The sequence below is a fragment of the Haliotis asinina genome, chromosome 1, assembly GCF_037392515.1.
Source record: "Haliotis asinina isolate JCU_RB_2024 chromosome 1, JCU_Hal_asi_v2, whole genome shotgun sequence".
Lineage (NCBI taxonomy): Eukaryota > Metazoa > Mollusca > Gastropoda > Lepetellida > Haliotidae > Haliotis > Haliotis asinina.
This window is the reverse complement of record NC_090280.1, coordinates 70,939,189-70,961,588: the sequence shown is the minus strand read 5'-3', so window position 1 is coordinate 70,961,588 and position 22,400 is coordinate 70,939,189. Positions and strand designations below refer to the sequence as shown.

At 40.9% G+C, this 22,400-nt stretch overlaps 1 protein-coding gene across 1 annotated transcript in view; it reads right to left on the bottom strand.

Annotated features, from left to right (window-relative positions):
• The window catches only part of LOC137296492 (TBC1 domain family member 10B-like), a 74,859-nt gene that overhangs the window by 13,468 nt on the left and 38,991 nt on the right, over positions 1-22,400 (bottom strand). Inside the window, exons 5-7 of the mRNA XM_067828284.1 lie at positions 21,341-21,521; positions 5,405-5,479; positions 3,454-3,568 (exon numbers count right to left, since the gene is read on the bottom strand). Of these exons, the coding sequence (XP_067684385.1) occupies positions 3,454-3,568; positions 5,405-5,479; positions 21,341-21,521 (371 nt within the window). The remainder of the gene's footprint in view (positions 1-3,453; positions 3,569-5,404; positions 5,480-21,340; positions 21,522-22,400) is intronic.

Sequence of the window (22,400 nt, the reverse complement as noted above, 5' to 3'; positions counted from 1 at the left end):
GATCAGTGTGGAATGCGAGGTCCTATGGTGGATCAGTGTGGAATGTGAGGTGTTATGATGGAGGATCAGTGTTGAATGTGAGGTGTTTGTGGATCAGTGTGGAATGTGAGGTCCTATGGTGGATCAGTGTGGAATGTGAGGTGTTATGATGGAGGATCAGTGTTGAATGTGAGGTGTTAGTGGATCAGTGTGGAATGTGAGGTGTTGTGGATCAGTGTGGAATGTGAGGTGTTGTGGATCTGTGTGGAATGTGAGGTGCTACAATGGTGGATCAGTGTGGAATGTGAGGGCCTGTAGTGGATCAGTGTGGAATCTGAGGTGTTATGATGGCAGATAGTGGTTTTGGACCACGTCCTTTCAAAGGGGCCAGTTTAAAAAACTGACCACTTGGGAAGGACCTGATCGAAACCTCACTATTATCTATACTACTGCAGCTGTGCATGCAAAATTTGAGTAAAATCGGCGGAATAGTTTTGGAGCCACAGACTTGGAAAGGAGCATGGGGTCAGCTTGGGAAAAGGCAAAATGTTCAACTTTTTGTTGTAATTAAATCACAATTAATCGAATAAAGTCATCAATGTTGTTTTGCTATAGCGTAACCATCTGCCCAGATACATGCAAACTTTCATGAATGAAAGCCTTGAGTTAATTTCTTGTACTGTCGCGGTGAAAACAATTCAGTTCTGCCATCGTTGTACTTTTTCATTTTCCCCGGCATGGCTCTCATCAGTGTGGAACAGTGGTGGTCTTGAAGGTTATCTGTCATGCTCAGCTGATCAAGGTGACGAGGTTCGGCAATTTTTAACCCGTGACAGTTTCTTGAGGTGCAATGTCGTGAGTCGTTAACCCGAGTATTTTTGCCAGATATTGCTTAGTTTGACGGGCTGGTCTCCGTTCATCAACTTGAGTGTTCCATCCGACTTGTTGAGTTTCAGACTGGCTTCAAGGGGTTAAAAATTTCCAGTATGTGATATCACAGAGCGCGACCTTGAGTTGTCCCGATGTGTTTCTGATCATGTGCAGCAACGGCATGGGTTTGCCATTTATGATACCAAGGAGCATGATGTACATATTGAAATAATGTATATGTATATGTTTATAATAACAATTCAATATGTCTACACCCAAGTACATGCCAGGAGTAATGTATTCTAAGAGCAGTAACATAAGCGCTACCGATTTCACGCACATGAAAATATTGGTAGATGCCCACGGTTCCCACTTTCGAGCTTTACTTTTTGATGTCTTTCTAAAGTAAAGACCTAATTCAATCATGGCTGTACAAGATAATAAAAATAAATAAATAAATAAATTTTAAATAAATTTAAATAAATTTACATAAATTTCATTGCAATAAAATGAGTCGGTCCATGTATTATTTCCACGTTTATTACCAGATCAGATGCATCCTGAAAGAAATCAGTGCCCTGATTCCGCAGGACAATGCATGGAAAGCCATAAACAATCTGTATGATCAACAGCCATCTGGTGTTACCAGGACACGTTGGAATACACTGATCGAAAGTTTCTTTTGTGTGTGGGGTTGCACATGGTGCTGATTGACATGCAACTGAGGATCCACCAAGTGGTTGGCTACAACAACAAAAAATTGTCACTGCTGATCAAAAGTTGAGCATCAACCCCGACATCAACATGAGCTGCGTCGCTAACTAGTGAAACAGGGGTTGTCAAACCCTCCCCAGAGCCACCACATGTGTGATATGCACGTGAGGAGGTGAACTTTTGGCAACAACTCAATTGTAAAACATTGTGGCATCGCTGTTGGGTTGTACCCCATTTAAAGTCTTTCACGTCACCATCGCCTTTTGGAAGGGAGCGGGTGTCATACCGCCGCAAGCATCACCCGTCAGTGCTAGGACCAGAGTCGATACAATGAACCCAGAACAAAATTCAGATCCTGTCAGCTAACATGGTGTCTTGGTTTAGAACTCGGTCCAGGGTCTTAGGCATGTGGCTGATCTTGGGTCAAAGCACTTCACGATTCAGAGAAGCTGCTTCCAACTGGGTTCGTTCTTTAGTCTTCCATGTCACGCAACCATACCTCAATGTGACGTGTCATGTTGTCGTCGTCTTCAACCATTTTAGAGTTTGGTTTTCTTGTGAGTGATGGGCTCATCGATTTCGTTCAGTTTGCCCATGTTGTTCACGACTTGTCCGTGTACTTGTTTTAAGGCCTTGTTCTTGCCCTCACTTGCGCTCATACATGAATACATCCATGGAAGCTGTGGAAGTCTTGGAAGAGAAAGCATGGCTCAAGAAGCAAGCCATCTGGCAAGTCTACCTCTCAGTGCCTCGACACTTCCCGAGGAGAAAATTCAGCGTTTCAACGCCGAAATGAGTTCACCACGCCGACCTCCTGCTTTTCCCGCACGACAGGCTGCGACACAAAACCTACAAGTACGCCCTGACTGTTGTGAATGTTGCCAGTCACTACAAAGAAGCCGAAAGAAGTCATCAAAGTCTCGTAACGCGTCTACAAACACAGTTGATTGACCAAACCCACCGTGTTGCAAGTCGATCTGGGATGCGAGTTCATGGAAGCCGTGTCACAGCTGCTGGCTAAACACGACATCAGAGTGAGACGAGTTCATTGAACCCAGCCATCATTGAGAGATTCAATCGCACCCTAGCCAAATACACTTTCTTGCATAAGTACTTGCGGGATTTAATTGATCCCGTAAACCTAAACATGGATCGTATGCTTGATGCGAGTGGTGGATGCCATCAACCACAAAGTCACCAGACTCCTGGTCATGAGACCTGTCGAAGCCATCAGAATGAAATCCTTCGAATTGTCACTGGAAGTGGCACGACGTCGCGATAAAATGGAAGAGGAACCATTACCCGACTGGGTCAGTGTTAGGTACTTGTACCAGCTAGGTGAATATGAGGGAGATGGCAGAAAACGCGCCACAAATCCAATATGGTCCATGAAAACGCATGACATTGACCTGGTTGACAGCAAACCCAACCTGTACTACTTGAAAAGTTGGCCGTTGCGAGTGTTTGATGATTGTACTTGCAACATGGTCCTCTCAATGATTGAGCTGACACCGTCTTGGTACACAAAATTGTACAGCTCACCGACTGTTTTTCTCTTTTTCCCGACCCACACCATGCCCCTTTCCAAGTCTGTGACTCGAAAACTATTCAGCCGATTTTACTCAAATTTTGCACGCACACCCGCAGTAGTATAGACAATAGTGCATTTTGCATCAGGTCCTTCCCAAGGGGTCAATTCTTTAAACTGGGCACTTTGGAAGGACTGGGTCCAAAACCACTATCGTATATACTACCTGAAGTATTATGATGGGTCAGTGTGGATGTGAGGGAGTATGTGAGGGAGTAAGTGAGTGAGTCAGTGAGTGAGTCAGTGAGCGAGCGAGTGAGCGAAAAAGTGAGTGAGTGAAAGTAAAAACAGGGTTTGCAAACCTTCACACAGGAACATGTCCCATATCCGCAGGACACATGCCCAAGGTAGGTTTCGGGTAAATACACACATGAACCACTCAGTCATATACATTATAGGCTCAACACGTTGTTTTTTCTGAAAGATAAAATAGAAAAAACAATCATAAACATGTACACAATCCATAACTTTAATAACTTTAATTTTGGTTTAACAATTTCAAATTTCTAATACTTCAACCTAAAAAATTATTCACACAGTACATATCCAACCCTTGATGATGAATAGAAACAAATTTAGTTAAGGTGCAATTTCATTGTCTTTTTGCAGTACCTGCACTAGGTGCAAAATGGCTTTGCAGCACCTCAAATATTTGGGTTGCACTATAAAACAATGTCCCTGGTTGTTAAAACATAACAAATACTTATTCAGTTACTTTCATAATAAGTATTCAGAATCAGATAAATTCAAAGGAAGTAGACTATAATTTTGCAAGGGCAGTTTTCTTCAACATTTTAAAAATGCATATGCACAATACATAAATCATATGATTTGACTCAATATTATATAACTATAAAGTTAGAGGGAGGTTCATGATCACCTTATTCGTTACCCTGTATTTTTTAACCAAACAACAGTACAATCCAAATCCGTTTATCTGGTTGTTTTGGTTTCACTCGAAAATCGTCCAGATAGCGAGACATCTGGTTAACTTGATCAAACAAGCAAACCATGAAAATTAAGTGAAAGCAAAAAGTGAAAAATAAAATTCATGTACGTATATCAATAAATCAACAGTCAACAGTAGTAACACTAATAGTAGTAATAACACATAAGTGAACCGATAATACATGGATTGGTGAAAAGCAGGTTACGATTTGTAAGGTTGTCTTGGACGTAATCATGTAGCGTGTGAAGCTTCTGGTGGTACTTTTCATGAAAAACGTAAATCAATGACAAAAAAATGCATATTTCTTAAATGCCCTGAAAACATGACATCACGTCAAAATTATGCTGTCTGCAGAAAGTTAACTTCCGGATGGGACCACATGACTTACATCATGTGCCAGGCTACTTTGAACTTGCATCATGACACACAGTAGGAGTTGATTTATAACTGTTATATACAGTACAGTTACAGTGTAGTTTACCGTAATCCTACGCTTTCTTTACTAATGAGATGTTCTCACATCTGCCAAATCCTAATGAACAACCTGAGTGAAATGCGTCACTAGTGTTTTGATGGCTAATTAATCCATTCACATGAAATGCCTTCTGATAGATTAAGAATGAGATCCCATAGTAAACGGTATTGACATGACACATACACAAGCACCTGTGCACAGATCTCTCTGTCTGGATAACTGGATCATTTTTCAATTGAAATCTATGGGAATGGTTTGAAAATTCAGCACCCGGATCCGGAAGCGAGAGGTCTGGTTAAGCGAGTACAATTAATGAACGCAAGTTTCGTTTCATATAAATATCCTCCAGAAGGCGATGTTTGACTGTATAGTGGTCATTCACTTCCCGACCAATTGCTTTGAAGGACACACCTGAGGTATGCAAAAACCTTCTTTGTACCCATGTAGCTTAAATACTGAAATAGCATTGTGATGATTGGTTTGCCACTGGACATGCTCCACAGGGTGTGTTTTGGATACCCTTTCCACGAGTACACTTGTAATAATTTCTTTACTGTACCTCACGATCATATGTATCAAACAAAGGCTGAAACTGAACACAGTGTTGTCTACATATAGCTGGAAAGTTGCCAACTAGCTCACTCTTTCAGTAAACCTTTGGTTTGGTTTTATACACAGTACCTTCAAAAGTGAGAGAAAAGAAGGCTTGCATGAACTTTTGAGGAGTGAGATGTAAATATAGGAACATACCTACTACATTTACCTATATGGGTTTGGATACTTGCAGAAAATATTTTCGTCCAAATCAGTTCCAAAGGTTTATACTCACAAGATGTTTATAAACAGCAGGAGATGTCTTCTTTAAAAGCCCAAACAATACATCACCATCTAGTTGGATTGCCTCCTGAAGTGCAAAATGAATGTGAATGAGTTTTAATTGTGAACTCACTGTGAATATTCATCTCTGTGAATCCCTTGTGATGCTTAGATTAACAAATGCAGTCTGCAAATTGTGTTACCTACTATCTAACAATGTGTATTATGGCTCTAGATGAAATATAACTATCAATATGCTCAAAAAATACATATGCAATGTGCATGCAAACCTTGTAACCTGATTGCAACTCCATCCAATGCCGAAAAGAAAAGGAACCAAGGCACCCATTATTAAAATAATGAGATCACTACAAAATATAAAGGATGTTTTGCAGGCTACTTCCTCCCCAACCCTTGTTTTTCACAGCAAAAGGGGAAGGTTCTGGCCAAGTCAGGCTAGTTCCTTTTACAAACCTTGTTTTTTATTTCTAAATATCTATATTTAATAAATAATCTTAATTATTTCATAATTTGGAAATAACTAATAAGTGTGAAGCATTGCCTAACTAGTCCTTTTAACCAACTCTCTATTCATACAGTCAATGGATCTGAAACTGTATCTGGTGCTGAAACAGCTGTGTCTAGTTCTTAAAACAAGTTTTGAAATTCATGTTTACAATCATTCAATCCTTCTTTGAAGGTAGCATAAGAAACTATTCCTTGATGAGTTTGACACATATTACACCCACTTCAGTTTGCTAACAGACCAGGTCAAGTCCTTGCAAGTCAAGCAGCATCTGTCCCTCTTGCACTATATTAGAACTATCCTGTAGTGGTTTCTTATTCTCTGAATATAGTCCTCCTTGGGGTACATATAAGCATATAAATGCCCATGTTAAATCCCTAGGACAGTTGTAAGATGTTTTAGATTGTGAACCTTCGCTAATTTAAACTGCTCAGATAATTCCCTCTCCCTCAAGTAAACAATCAAAGCAAAAATAAGGGACTTTGGCAATAAATCCCAGCAAAAAACCTTGGCAGTATAACTCAAGCAAATGTTTTCAAGGCTGTAGAGCATAATGGGAGGAATGCAAAGTATATAGAGCCAATCACCATAGAAGCCGGCACCAATGGGATTGGTAGAAAGGTTTTATACACCCGTTGCCAGTTAAATCAGTAGATAATGGCTCCTTCTCAAAAGCCTCGAAATCTCAATCGGCTAGAGAGGTGAAACCCTGCCCACTGGAGGGAGCTGATTGACTGAACCAAGCATGCTCGTTGGAGTGTCTGTCAAGTACTGACGAATGAACGTACTCGGTTGTCTCCAAATAGCCGCGAAGAATTGCAAAACAGAAACTAAATCTTTAGAAAAGAGATCAGGAATCCCTGACACACCAAAACCCATAACAGGCCCATCTGTCCTCATACTGAACATTTGTCGAATCCCTCAGTGAAGCCAATCAGTGTGTCTGCAACTGATGCCGGAATTCCAAAGCCATGCAAGGAGCAGAAGAAGCTGGTTGCAGCAGGATGCAACAGGACTCTGGGAATCAGCGGTATTGGTGGGAAACGTCCACAGTACCCTGTCCATCCAATTGAACTGAAAGGCATCACTGGCCTCCAGATGTTCACCACAGATCAAAGGTATTTCTGTGAATGAGGATGAACTGTTATGTGGAGATAAGCGTCCTTCAAGTCCTGTTGTGTAAGTGTTCTCAAGTTGGCCAGTGATTCCATCTTGATTCCATCTTGTTCTTTAAATAAGTTGAACATTTGTAGATCTATCATCATCCTCCTTTCGCCCATTCTGCAGAACAAGGAATAGAAACTGCAAGACCGGTCCACTGGGGTGGATTTCTACTATTGCTCGCTCCTAGTAGAAAATATCGTCTTCCTACCAACTAGTGAGGTACTGGAAGTAGGTTGTCCCATGATAAGAGAAATCCCTACTCTAATACTGACCAAATCCATCTGTTTGGCATGATCTGTTTCCAGTTGTCCACATACTCCGCGAGAATGAGACACTGGCTGCATGAAATAGAAATCTGTTTCCAAGTTGAGAGACATTTCCAAATTGCAAGGCTGAGTAAACTGGGTTGCAAAATCTTGACTCTCTGACCTTGAGTCTCTGCCTCTGCTTCAAATGGATGGGAATCTCCAGAATGCTGATGTTGAAGACTAAAAACACTTCTTAGCATCAACGGCTCATTCAAAGGCATAACGTTGAAGTGGTTCTTGATGGCTGTAAGTAGATGACTGGATAGAATTACCTGATGAAAGCCCCTTAATTCTGAACTGTGACCTGCTCCTGTTCTGGGAAAGTAAGGCAGTAGCTAGTCTCTGATTAAAGTTCCATGACATAACTGCATCCTTAGCCACTAAAGCGTTGCTACATTGTCCATGGAACAGATACTCTGACTCCAGGGGCTGTTGAAAAAGTAAATCCGTTGGCAACTGACAGTAGGCTTCTGACAGAATTCAATCTATGTGCTCTTGCCATGACTGTCAGTCTTCCCAGTGTACCAAGCTGGTTTTGCATAGCATCCACCACCAACTGATAAACAACATCCAAAAAAAGGAATACAGCATAGCCACTTTATCTGCAGACATGGATACTAATGTGTCCTTTTTACTGACTTAATAATCCTGGAACAGTGGTGGCAGCATGGTTTCTACTCCCGTCGCAAACCAACCTGTATGATATGAAATGTCTATGGATGCATGGGTAGCAGCATTTATCTCCTTGAGATCTTTAAATTGACAGCTGAAATAAGCTTTAAAATCCTGGTCCAGAGCAAAGTCCTTATCCATCTGTGGCGCATTAGCAAGAATAAGTCTATCATGGATGATATAAACTGATCTGAGACACTTTAGGAAAATCGTTGAGAGAGGATGCCTTGGCCAGGTTAGAATTGTAAGATTCTAACATAGATTGCAGTGCAGTGAAGGAGAGACAATCTTTACATCCTTTCCGAAGGCCGGCAGCCTGAAGTTGGTAATTCCCCTTCTGGTTTGTCTGATTATGGTGGGACTGTGCTTGGGTATAATCCATGAATCAGTTTAACATTTTGCCTGAATGACCAAACCAGGGTAAAATCCTCAGATGAAGTATCCATAGGCTAAACCATGAATAAACCCTCCATCATTACAAAGTACGGCTGGGAAAACGAATAAATGGAAGCACTCTCTGAGTCCAATAAATATGATACCAGAGGCACAACTGGATGCCTGTCTGTATCAATATAGTCCGTAGGGCCCCTGGCTGAACCAGTCAGAACATGATGGGTAGACAGAAATCCCACTGCTGTTAGCTCCAGTGGGAGTTGTGGCGAGCTGATCACAAGAAGGCTGGGAGATGAAAGCCGGAGGACCTGGTCAGTCATGCTAACTGGCTCAAGGCCATTCCCCATGTAGGACAAGGTGGCAGGCTTTTTTGTTTGTGTTTGTGCCTGTTGGTAGATTTTTCATTTCCATCTAGTGTACGTGTGAACCATACACCATTCAGAAAACATGTGAGTCAAAACTGATAGTAGGTCACTAGGACCTACTTTTGATGTACTAACACAATTTGTCAAACACAATCAAAGAAAACAAACATAATTAAAGCAGAATTATCACCTATTTATGAAATATAATATAGACTGATTGTGAACAAACAAATAACATTATAAGAGTATGGTAAAAAAATCATGAGTGCAAAATTTGGTCCCTGAGTTTACTTTCCTCGAAACAAAGCAGCCAGGAGACTGAACCCAGTCAGCGCGGGTGGGTGTGCACTCAAGTGTAACAGTCTTTCATCAGCTGGTTCATTTTGTGTATATGGAGATGATCTGTTTGATTGGCATTTTAGAAGTATTGTGAGTAAAAAGAAAGTAAGATTCTTTATGAATAACAACTTCTTTTACTGTACATAATGCGATGTTTTGGTATGGATTCATATACCATTGTCAGGCAAGAATGATACTTGCATTTGATCCCATCAACAAATACTGATTTAGTGTGGTGAACGACCATATGGCTGGAAATGTTCGTTCAGGAGCCAGTCATCTGAGAAAAAATGGATGCAGTTTGTTTGCAGCCCACAGACAAAATCACATGTGGTGCACAAGTATCACACTTGTCTGTCTGTGTAATTACATACGAGGGGATGTCAGTAAGTTTTGAGCTTTGAGCATTTATCACACCCACGTTTCACAGCCTATGGTACGACATTGAACCTTGGGGTGTAGCTGATGTGATATATAAGTTTTGGTATCCTACTCTCAGAAGTAATTGAACAGCTCACATTGACAGAAAGAGACCCCCCTCACGGCAGTGAAAATGAATAAAATTGAGTATAGAGCAGTAATTAAGTTTTTAGTTCTTGAAGGAAACTTGGCGAAGAACACTGAAGAAAGGCTTTCAGCAGTTTATGGGAAGTCTTCCCCTTAATCTGCTACCATCAAACGATGGGTCAATGAATTTAAGCAAGGTAGAGAGTCTTAAAGATGACCCCCGTCCAGCTTGCCCAACAACAAGGACTAGTCAGGAAAACATTGACAGAGTGGAAAATCGTCGAATCACACTCCATGAGTTAGAGGAGACCACAGGCATTTTACAAGGATCCATCGAGACAATTCTTCATGAACATCTCGTCATGTCTAAGGTGTGCGCAAGATGAGTGCCAAGAATGCTTACAGATGAAATGAAGCAAGAAGGGTCATCATAACCAACTCCATGCTAACCAGATACAACAAGAATCCAAAAGATTGTCACTTTAGGCTAGTAACCTGTGATGAAACCTGGATCCACCACTATGATCCTGAGAGCAAACAAGAATTCATGGAATGGAAACATGTCACTTCTCCCAGGACCAAAAAGTTCAAAGCCTCCAGATCAGTGCAGAAGGTAATGGTGACAGTTCTCTGGGATAGCAAAGGCATCATCCACATAGATTACTTACCAAAAGGAAGAACAATGAATGGAGAATATTACGCTAACTTGTTGAGGCAATTGCTACAGTCAATCAAGGAGAAGCGCCGGGGCAAGATAAGACGTGGTATTCTTCTACATCAAGACAATGCTCCACTACACACCTCTCGCGTTGCAGCCACTGCTGTCCAGGAATGCAGGTACGAAATCTTGCCGCACGCCCCCTACTCTCCAGACCTGGCACCAAGTGATTACCATCTGTTCCTAAATCTCAAGACACACTTGTGTAGTCATAGATTTCAGGATGATAATGAGCTTATTGCTGCTACTGAGGCTTGGTTTGAGGACCAAAATGGTGCCTTCTACAGAGATGGCATCAGTGACTGGCAGAAAAGATGGAACAAGTGTCTTGACTCACAAGGGGACTATGATGAAAAATAAATGTGGTTCATACCAATATTTTGTGTTTTTCTATGCAAGGCTCAAAACTTATTGACGCCCCCTCGTAATGTGAATCAGGTGACTCAGAACTCGGGTGTACGAGCCATAAATCAATGTATTTTGTTTATGATGTATGGCCTGATAGGTGTAAGTTCAAATTGCATGTGGTCAATGATTGAAGTTGTGTAATGCATTTTGTCATAAGCATACAGGCAGGCAGACACATAGGTATCAATAAAACAGTTTTGTCTGTGACAGGGACTGTATATCACAATCAACATATTTCTTTCTATCTTCCAATAGACATGGATTGTATCATTTCAGTTTAAAAGCTGAGCATATTTTATCAATGAAATTAGTATTCCTAATGCTACATTTTCTTGAAAACTTGATTTGAAAAACTGGAACCAAGTATGGGACCAGTGTAGTCTTATTACCGCAGACCCAAGATAATCACAAGAAACATCATGTGTTCTCCAACTTCAACCACAGCGATACTCCTTGCTCACTTGCTGTGTTTTCACGAGTCGGCTTCCTGATTCAAACTGGACAAACCTTGTCATTGCATATGTGTGCAAAGGGCTCATTCCCACTTACCCAACATGCTGGGGGGGATTAAAAGAGATTAACAGTTAATTGTGTAGGGTGAATTTGTTAACCCTGCTTTGGCTGTAACATAAGTTCACCCAGCACTCCAATCAAAGCTGATCAGAATACTCTCACGATCACAGGTGAACATATTTCACAAGATAAACCATGTGAACGATATTTATATCATTTGCTACAAATTGAATTTAAACTGCATGAACTATGCCAATGACAAGCATTATAAAGTATGGAGATTTCCTTGTTTGGCAAAGTATGGTAAACTTTCAAGTAAACACTTGTTTCATTCCCAATGGGCACTGCAGTCAGGATATAGTGGCTGTAAGTTCACCATCAACACCAGACTATCAAGACCTGTGGCGGTCCTTAGAAGCTGCTAGGTAAATCCTCAGTGCACGAACCAGACACAAAGATAGATCTTCTGTATCGTCTGGACCCAAGATCATAGACAGCGGTGGAATCATAAAAGTATGGTCTGGTTGACCAGGTAGTTGATTTGGGGCAAGAAAATCCCACTGCAAATCAAAAAAAACCTTTGCATGTGTAGACTTTTCAAAATGTACCCAAGAAACGTCAACTCAGAAATATGTGCAGCTGTAAGGACTAAAATAAAAAAGGTCTTGAAAGTGATATCTCAAAATCTTTCTCTTCCAGAGATTGAGCAAGGATGATGGAAAGATCACAAGCCGGAGGTCAGAATTTCCGGGACAGGTCGGCTGGCTAATAAGACCTCAGTAGAGACTGGAGCTCAAGGACAGTGGATATCTTCACGCATGAAGTCGACACAATAACTGTGGTGGCCAAGTAAGTCAATATCATAGAACCCGTAAGCTTTTTGGAGGTACTAAGATGCTGAAGGTATTCTGCTACCATCTGGGGTGAAGCCGTGGTTGGAGATGTAATACACTTCACCCTACAGTATGTTTAAAAATTCTTCCACTGATCACCATATAGTGACCTAGTGGATCTGTGATGTGCCATAGTAATGGTAGCAACCACACACTTAGAAAATCCTATAGCTGTCAATAACCGATGAAGATGCGCCAGACGTGAAAATGGAGTGTGAGCGGAGACCAATGTAGTTGTTTGGAATGCGGAGGCATCAGTAAATCTTGCCAATCAGGAAGTACAACTGGATTGGGTTTGGCTGGCCATAAGGGTGTGATCAAAAGCAATGCCATCCTCTGTGTCAATCGCAGTATGCGTGGAAGAAGGGCCACTGACGGAAACGCATAAACGTTGAGATCCTCCCACGGAATTGTTACATCTTGACAAAGCCAATGTATCAGGAAATGGAGAAACAAAGAGAGGGAGCTGATGATTGAATCTGAAGCAATGAAGGACTGATGCTAACGTCCGGAGCCTCCCTTGTTACCTCGTCATTGAAAGGAAGGCGTAGAACCTGAACGCAGGTCTGGGTTGGGTGGAACATACCATAGTATTCCAACTGTAAGCATTGGTATTTCCGCTACTAAACCAAAACCTGTAAGTGAGCATCCTGTCCAACTCTAGCGGCCACTTCTTGAATCACTCCATTAAAGAAAGATCTACCTGACCAAGGCAGACGAAAAAGGTCAGTACGGAATCTATCCTCCCTAAAATCTTGACTTGGAGATTGAGAAGATCATCATACACCCACTTCTTTCCGACGTTCCATCCTGGGTTGTTACGATGACGACGGACCCTCATCTAATCTCCGATGATCTCTGTCTGCCAAACATTGACTAACAACTCAACGATACCCTGAAAAGGCATCATCACCAAGACCAACACAGTAAGTAGATCGATGCGACCATTCGCAACGCTGCAAACAACACACATAGCATGCAGGTCTACTGCAGAGAAGTTGCTATTACATTTGCTGCAATGTTTCTGTTTCTTTGAGACACTGTGATTAGATCTGCTTAGAAAAATACCCAAGCCTGTCAGAGAAAAAACACACGTCCACACGGTGTAGCCACAAAAAAGAAAATGACAGGTACAGATTGTCACATGATGATCTGAGCATACACCTATGTACGGAGATGACTGACAGGTGCCAATGTCAGGGTGGGGGCAGAGGTTGGGTGGTCAGAAGCCAGTAAGATTTGATTCAATTCAGCTCATATAAGAGATACCAAAACATAACATGACAACAATTATAGAAAGTCTCACTGTCAACCACACATTACCGTTAACTTCAGTTTTGGGGTTCAGCTTTCAGTATACTCAAAGTTAAAAGGCAAGATGATGGTCAAATATTACAATATCAAAGAAAAAAACCCGTGTAGAACCCTACCATGTACTTACATGTCCCCAATTTAATACCATGCTGAACAAAAATAACTGACATTTTACACATTGCGGTCATGGTTTATGTTAACTCTGCTTTGAAGAGCGTTTTAAAGCCAGGGACATTATTTCATGATAAGGAAATGACATTATCACTAACTCTGTCACAGTGTACATTATTATTATGTTTAACAGATTAGGATAGATATGCAGTAGAGAGGGTTTGGGTGATCCTGGCACAGTCAGGCCGGTAAGGCTCATCATCAGCTCACGGCCCTCGCCCACTCTACATGCAGCCTATACAGCAAATGGGACTTCTCCCAGGAAACACTGCCTAGTCGAACCCACCAAGAACTTTCCGGAGAATATGAAGGCTCCCCAACACTGCAGCCTTCAGCATTACCCAGATTGTGCTTCCATTGGAGAACCCGGGCACTCTCCTTATCTGCGCCAAGAGATCAGGAGGTACCAAACCAAGGGCACTGAGAACTATGGGGAGCCTGACGACAGTGTACTTGGGAAGTCAGCGAGACATTTCAAAGGCGAGGTCCGCATGTTTATCATGCTTCTCCTGAATCTTGCCAATCATGTTGCTGTCAGGAGGGACAGAAAATTCAGTGATATAAATAATTTCATTGGTTTTATCAAAAAGGACAAGATCAGGTTTGTTGGCTGGAATTTGTCTCAGGCTGTATACTGGCCTATTCCAGAGAAGTTTAAAAGCATCATTTTCCCAGGACGCCCTGGACATGTTCAGGGTTGTACCATGGATGGACCTCGGGGTCAAAGCCACAGGCATGGTAGAGACGATAGTAAAAGCAGCGAGCCATACCATCATGTCTTATTATCATTATTACTATTTATTTATTATTATCAGATATTTATACAGTGCACATATCCATGCAAATATTGCTTGCACTAGGTGATTCATTTATTTCATGGTATTCATTTCCCTTGATCATTGGATGTCCGTCACAGTGTCACATCATATTATCAATCTCAACACCCTGGGGAGTTTATTGTGCCTCTCTCATCCTAATGAGGCACCCAATACACAGCTGGGTGGACTGGGACGCAGTCACAGTACTTTGTCCAAGTTTACTGCATGTTGCTGTACCCCCAACTACAGTCCATTTGATTCCATTTGAGACCGATGAATTGCTCACTAACACAAAATCTAACAAGAGTCATTAGAAGATGACATATCCCCCGGCCCCAATATGTTTGAAAGGACAAATCATCTCACAGTTACTCATTGTCTTTTTAGACTAAGTTTGAATTGTTTCCATGGAATTCATGAAAATTACAAATGCCATATATCTGTATTCAGCAAAGTCACAATTTCAAGATCTGTCTCATATATCTGCCAAGATCTGTTGAAAGATATGAAATGGTTTTCGAGTTGTGCTCTGGGAACGAAGCCCATCTCTCCATTTTGAGACTAAGTCCGAAATGTTTCCATGAAAACTGAGAAAATAATATATCACAAGATCCTGTACATAGCAAAAGGCACCACTTCAGGTTCTGATTGATATATCTACCAAGTTTTGCAGAAAAATATTGAACGGTGTCTAAGTTATGCTCCGGAAACAAAATGATTACGGACGTACACATGGATGGACGAGGCGTCGACTATATCCCCCCACATTTCATGCCAAGGGGATAATAATTACAACAAAACCAAATTTTGCACAGCCACATGAAATTGACAGACCAACTCTGATGATGTGGCTCATAATTTGGGACACCCAAATAAAAAAGTTGTTTAACAAACGACCATCATTTTCTTGTCACCTTCCACTATTTTTGAACGAGGGGGGCACACTTGCTGGTAGAACAGCCAGGTAATCAGCAAGCATGTGTTGTGAACATGGGGTCATCTTAAAAGCCGTTATCTGGTTACCACTTGAGATGCTAAATCAGAGTCAGTGTTGCCACTGTCAGAAGACGCTGTTGTCCGAATTGGTGTCGCTGTCATCAGAGTCTACCCTGATGACGACTGGTTTGATGGTGGCATGGTCCAGTCCACTTTGTTCCCAATAATGTCTTTCCATTTCATTCTCAACTTTCTCAACACACTTTTGCCATGTTCCCTTCGTGATGGTGTCTATTGACTGTTGAACAATCGTCTGTACATCCTGAAGTTTGAATGTTACATTTTGCCTGCCAACATCCGATTTCATGATCCCCAAATGAGTTCTATTGGGTTTAAATAGCAATGATAGGGTGGCAATCGCAAAACTGAATGACCATGTTCTGTAAGGTACTCATCAACTTTAAAGACAGGTGTGGTTTTACTTTATGATGTCATACAGAACAGGTCTGGTTGCTTTTTCTGGATATGATATTCCTTTGTTTTGCAACCATTCTATCATGCCCCCCTTCTTGCTGTTAGATGTTGGGGCCTTTGTATTAGGTACGCCATGATATGGAGCGTTATCCATGACAATCAGACTTTTGGGGGGCAGTGCTGGTACCAGTTGATTTTATACCCATTCTAAGAAAACCATCCCGTTCATTTCGGTATGATAGTCTCGGTTGTCTTTACATTTTGCCTTGAAGACTAGTGACCAGCCAGGTAGGAATCCCTGACTCTTGCAACCAGAATGGAGCACAATCAGTTGCTCTCCCTTGATAAATGGTAATTTTCTGGCACAGGACTCTGAAGAGGAGCTTGCAAACCAATGTGTCCCTGTGGTATGGGAAGCATTTACCCATGTTTCGTCAAGATATACAGGCTCGTAACCCTCTGTACGTTTCTTTCGAATAGTGCGTAATTACTGATTACTTAGTCGAACAATATCAGACCTCTCGCACAGTGCACGTCTATTTTCTGAGCCTACTTTTTTGTAACGGAAACCAAATTTGTGAAGCATCTTCCATAACTGATATTTTGAAATGACCAAAGAATGATTTGTCTCCATATGTTTTTCAGAGTACATATGCTTTTCAGAATACGCAGAGATATAGAGACTTAATGGCGTTTCTAACCAGCTGTTGTTGAAATGAATCGACTTTCTCACATCGTGTGGGTTTTGACACGGTCCCCTCAGTTGTGCAGATTGAATTGGTAGTTTTTCAAGATAGTTTCTAACTTCCTTTCCGTCATCCCAACAGCACCTGCAGTTCGTAAACGATACTTAGACAAAGCATACTGAGGCCTACCCCTTTCACCTTTGTTTTCTAAATATGTTAAATACTTTGCAAATAATTGACTTAGTGTTGTGTGATAATCTCATTGTTTCAGGCACTGCAATCACGAATGTCTAGTTTGCCGAGCAAATCACATGAGTCAATTTCACACATGCACCTTGCCCACCTGGCTGTTCTACCAGCAAGTGTGCCCCCATCGTACAAAAAAGCGAAAGTTGACAAGAAAATGATGATTGTTTGTTAAACAACTTATTTATTCGGGTGTCCAAAATTATGAGACACATCATCAGAGTTGGTCTGTCAATTTCATGTGGCTGTGCAAAATTTGGTTTTGTTGCAATTATTCGATTTTGTGTTTTTTTTAGCAATTCATCGGTCCCAAATGGAATCAAACAGACTGTAGGTGGACTCATGTGGCCACCATCAGGTCATATAACAATGGATTCGTGGGTTCTTTTGAGTGCACAGGGTTGTGTACTGCACACTAGGGCTGGTGACAACACGGAAAGAGTCTGCACACAAAGCTGACTCCAAGGTTTTTACACCCAGTCCCATGTGGGCTCGATCCCGACACCTCAACCTGGATCACTAGCCTAACGCTTTAGCCAATTCATCCACTACGCCCCTGATCAGAATAATGTTTGTTCATATAACACTGAGCACATTAACCACTAAAATGTAGTAACATGAAGACTTAAGGGGAGAAAAGGGTCAGCGATTGTGGACATGGTTAGTAGTACATTTAGAATAGATACACAAACACAAAAACAAATTCAAGGGAAGGGAAGTAATAACAATTTATGGAACCATTTTTTAAATCAGGTTTGATAATTATCTCTTCAATAAGCATGCAATCTTCATGTAACATCAGTAGTTCCAGAGAAAACTTGTTCCCACTTCACACAGTATGCACGAAAGCTAAGAAGAATGGAACAAGGGCAGCAACTTAGTTCAGACAACAACTTTCAAGGTAATTTTAGGTCATGTACAGAAACATCAGTGTGTGAAATTTGAGCTCGCTAACTTTATGCGAAAACGTCTCCTCATTTCATGCAGTTTGTGCTCAATTGAAAAGCATGGAACAATGCCCATAACTACGTGAAAAATAAATAAATAAGTTTGAGACATTTCAGCTCAGAACAACTTTTTAGAAAATTGGTTCCAATTGAGAAGCAGGTAGATGGGCAAACAGACAGACAGACGGACAACTACACAATGTGTTGGCTGTACCTGCATTAGGAACAAATGTCCAACTATGAACTGTTTCACCTAAGCCTTTGCAAATACTAAATACACATTTATAACGATCTGAACGTGCATCCATTGAAATTGAAGCAGTAGTTTTACTGACTTATGAAAGTCAAAAGGAGTGCATGTATAGAAGGAAATGAGAACATGGGCAAAATGTGTTGTGAAACTGTAACTGTAATACTGCAGATACCCCAGTCCTCCTTTGGAACAACCTGAACCCTGTACCTGGAGGTCCTCCCATGTGTGAAAACTGCCAGTTGTGAGACACATTAATTCATGGTTCAGAGCATATAGGTGTTGATTTTACATGCCTACAATGTAAGTGGAAACAGCCCTTTTGCTGACGAGTACCCACAGGAGGCATAGTTCATTAATGTGTAAATTAATGCAGAGGCCAGTGATTATTAAAGAGCATTATTGTTTTCAAAAAAATCAATAGATACAGAAATGATGAAATATACTAGCCACATAGAGAAACTGTGCATTGTCAAAATATTATCCCAGTTAATAAACATGATAACAATGTCAAAGGAACATATAAACTTTAATGGAAGCATCATGAGACCATGGCAAGTCGGGAGAATTTCAATTGAAAAGTCAATCATAATGACATCATGAGTCCACAAGCAGGACAGGGGTCAAACAACCATGTCACAAGTTCTACCATTGGCATTTTTGAACAGAAATGCATTGATGATGCAAGGAAGGCTTGTGGGATGTCACGCCAGAAGTTCTGTCGCATGGTCAAGCATGCTATCTGGCGGATGAGAAAGATGGTGTAGGTGTCAATCCATCTCGTCCCAAACATCTCTATCAGGTGAATCTGCAGGCTAAGGTAGTAAGTCAACATTGTGGTGGTGCAAGAAATCCATAGAAATCCTTGCCGTGTGAGGGCAGGAATTGTCCTGCTGGAATGTTAACCTAGGGCCATGACGTGGCAGAAAATGAATTGCCACAGATTTGAGAATCTGATCCCTGTACCCCACATGTAAGTTGCCTTGAACAATCACCAAAGGAGTCCTTTGGCGTGCTGTTATTCCACCCCAAATCATCACAGAACCACCATCAAAGTGATTCCTCTCCAAGACGTTCTCCAAAGCGTCTTTAGGCACGTTGACGTCCATCACCATGGGAAATGTTAACTCTGGACTCATCTGTAAAAACAACATTTCTCTACCAAAACAAGGGTTTGCAGACATGATTTCAGCACCACATTCAGAGAACTTGTCGATGACCTTGTGTAAGGACAAGTCGTATGGCGGGATGCTGTGATCTGATCCCCGATGATGTGAACGCTGTCGAACTGTGTTGGGGTGAATACGACAAAGTGATGGGATGATCCAGGCAGTCAGCACTGCAGTCTCAAAACTGTGGCGAAGATGAGTCACCCTTATCTATCTGTCCTGTCTTGACGTTGTTACACGTGGATGTCCAGAACATGGCTGATTGATGACGTCATTTGTGTTCTGGTAGCATCTCACCAGTGTAGAAATGGTGTTCCGGTGGCAGTGGAAATGTGCAGCCACCTGTTGTTGAGACATTCCCCCATGGACCATCCCAATGGCCTAATGACGTTATGCAGACGTTAGCCTTGGCATGCTATGCGTCTCAACAGCCATAAATTTTTTTAACGATCACAAGGGCAAGGGTAATGGTGATTGAAAACAGCAGTTCATAAAGACATTTATATAAATTATGGTTGAACAGTTACTGCAGTCCGATTTTATTATTTAAAAGGAATTAGTTAGATACCCCATCAGTATATCCATAAAAGTAAGAATTATAGCAAACTGGACTAAAACGTTATGTTGTAATGACAAATTAAATGCCATGTTATACAATGTTATGCAAAATCTATATTCTTCAAACGCTGAGTCTAATGTTCCATTGTTATCAGGTATCATGCGTCTCATATCATTTGTTCGTTAAGAACCTTATTTGTTACAATTACCGTATTATCATAGACTCTGGTTTAATAAATTTAGCAATTTCCACAGGTTGTCCATTGAAACGGGACGCTGCTTTTAAATTGAAAGGTGTCAGTATCGTCCTGCCTCAAATGCCCCTAGACATCCGTTTCTTTCCCAATACCTGTAAAGTTACAAAATTTATCAAAACCCAACTTTGTTCAAAGTTTTAATGTGATTTTATAGAACAAACTGTCTGTTACATACAACATTCACTTGCATAGCTAAAACCTAAATAGCTAGGGTTAATCTATTCTATCATATATGGGAGTAAGGTGTGTTTTCTTTGCTAATTACCTTTTCCACTGTCTCACAACTGGGAGTCTCATAATTGGGAGTTCTCACTAATGGGAGCAGACCCGTACTTGAGTTACCCATCCCAATTTACAATATGTACAGCAGAGTACTTTTATAATGAACACGGATATAACGAACTGACGGCTATAGCGAACTGTTTTAAAAGTCCCGAATAAACCACTATATGTTATCATATAAAAAAAGTCACGAATAACGAATTCTCTATAACAAACTTACCAGCTATAACGAACTGATTTGCAATCCCTGCAAGTCCCAGGTAACACTAATTAATGGTATGAATAACGAACTGAACAAACTCAATCAGTGTCATTGCCGGTTAGCGATGCTCACTTTGAAATCCTCGACAGTCCCAGTTTACACTTATTAATGGTGTGAGTAGTCAATTGAGCAAACTCAATCAGTGTCAATTAGCAACTCGGTCTTTGGCGATTTAATAGAAAACAACAAGTGCATCCCCACGAAAGGCCTGTGTATATGTCTCCCAGACAAACTGGAAATGTGGACAAAAGCTTTTGATACTCGTGAGACTTTAAAAATACGATATTTTCAATGACAAGTGCATAGTGACGAGTGACTTGTGTAACATTACTGACTTTGTAGTGAAAAGAACATAATATGAATGAATGAATGTATGAATATACTGAGTAGGAATGTGTTATAATGTTGTTACTGTTCTTTCAATGGATTTTCGTGAATAGCGAACTACGGATATAACGAACTAATTTCAGTGGTCCCTTGTAGTTCGTTATAAAAGTATTTTACTGTATATGGAAATTTCATTATCTTTTGTACAAATATGGCTGAGTCCCATTGACATAGGGATTTTTCAAGGTGAGTTGACAGGTCAATGTATCAAAATCATTTCCCACAGCTAATTATGAGATGGACATTGTATGACAAAAACACAACATTGTTTCATGGCAGTGGTTAAATTCAGAAAATTTTTTTACACCACCCAAACTTAAAGGATCACACATTTCTGCAGAAATTTCTGTTGTTGGTATAACACGTGATATTGAGCATGAACTCACTAGGCCTGGACTGTAGTACCCAGGAAGATATTTTTCACATATGGCCACTAGGCACCAGAAGGCCTGTTCAGCTGGCATGTGCATCAGAAGTACTGCGGCTATTGGAGCATGGGCCTGGCAATATCCCTCAGCTGGATTGTAGATTGTGTATGCCTTCAATACAAGGAATAAATCCTCTTGTCTAAAAAGGAAAAAGACAGAGCAATGAGGATCTGTAACACAGATCATACAAGTCATCACAAGATGACATATCCCCCCCGGCCCACACATATGGCAAAGGACTAAGTTTGAATCGTTTCCATAGAAAGTATGAAAAATGTAAATGCCATATATCTGTGAAGAGCAAAAGGCACCACTTCAAGATCTGTTTCACATATCTGCCAAGATCTGTTGAAAGATATCAAATGGTTTTCAAGTTGTGCTCCGAAAACAAAGCCAATCCCTCCATTTGAGACTAAGTCCTAATTGTTTCCATGGAAACCGGGAAAAATAGAAGTGCCAAAACTTTGTAAATAGCAAAAGGCATCACTTTGGGGTCTGCCACACATTTCTACCAAGTTTTAGAGACAGATATTAAGGAGTTTTGGAGTTGTGAGACTTAGTCCGACACGTTTCCATGGAAACCAAGATGATAATAAAACATAAAACCTTGTACATAGCAAAAGGAACCACTTTAGGATCTGATTGATATATCTACAAAGTTTTGCAGAAAAATACTGAACGTTTTTTGAGTTCTGTTCTGGAAATGAAGCCTCTCCCACCCCATCATCAGAAAACAAAACAAAAAACAACAGAAATGCCAAAACTCTGTAAATACCAAAAGGCACAACCATAGGTTCAATTTATTATATCAATCAATTTTTGGTCTAAAAATATTGAATGTTTTTTTAGTTCTGCTCCAGAAACAAAATGATTAGGAACAGATGGGTGGACGGATGGATGGGCGGACGGATGGACGGACAAGGCGTTAACTATATCCCTTACCCCCCAGCATTACATGCCAGGGGGGATAAAAATGCTGAAGTTTTACAGATACGTTTGCTGAGATTTGGAACATGAT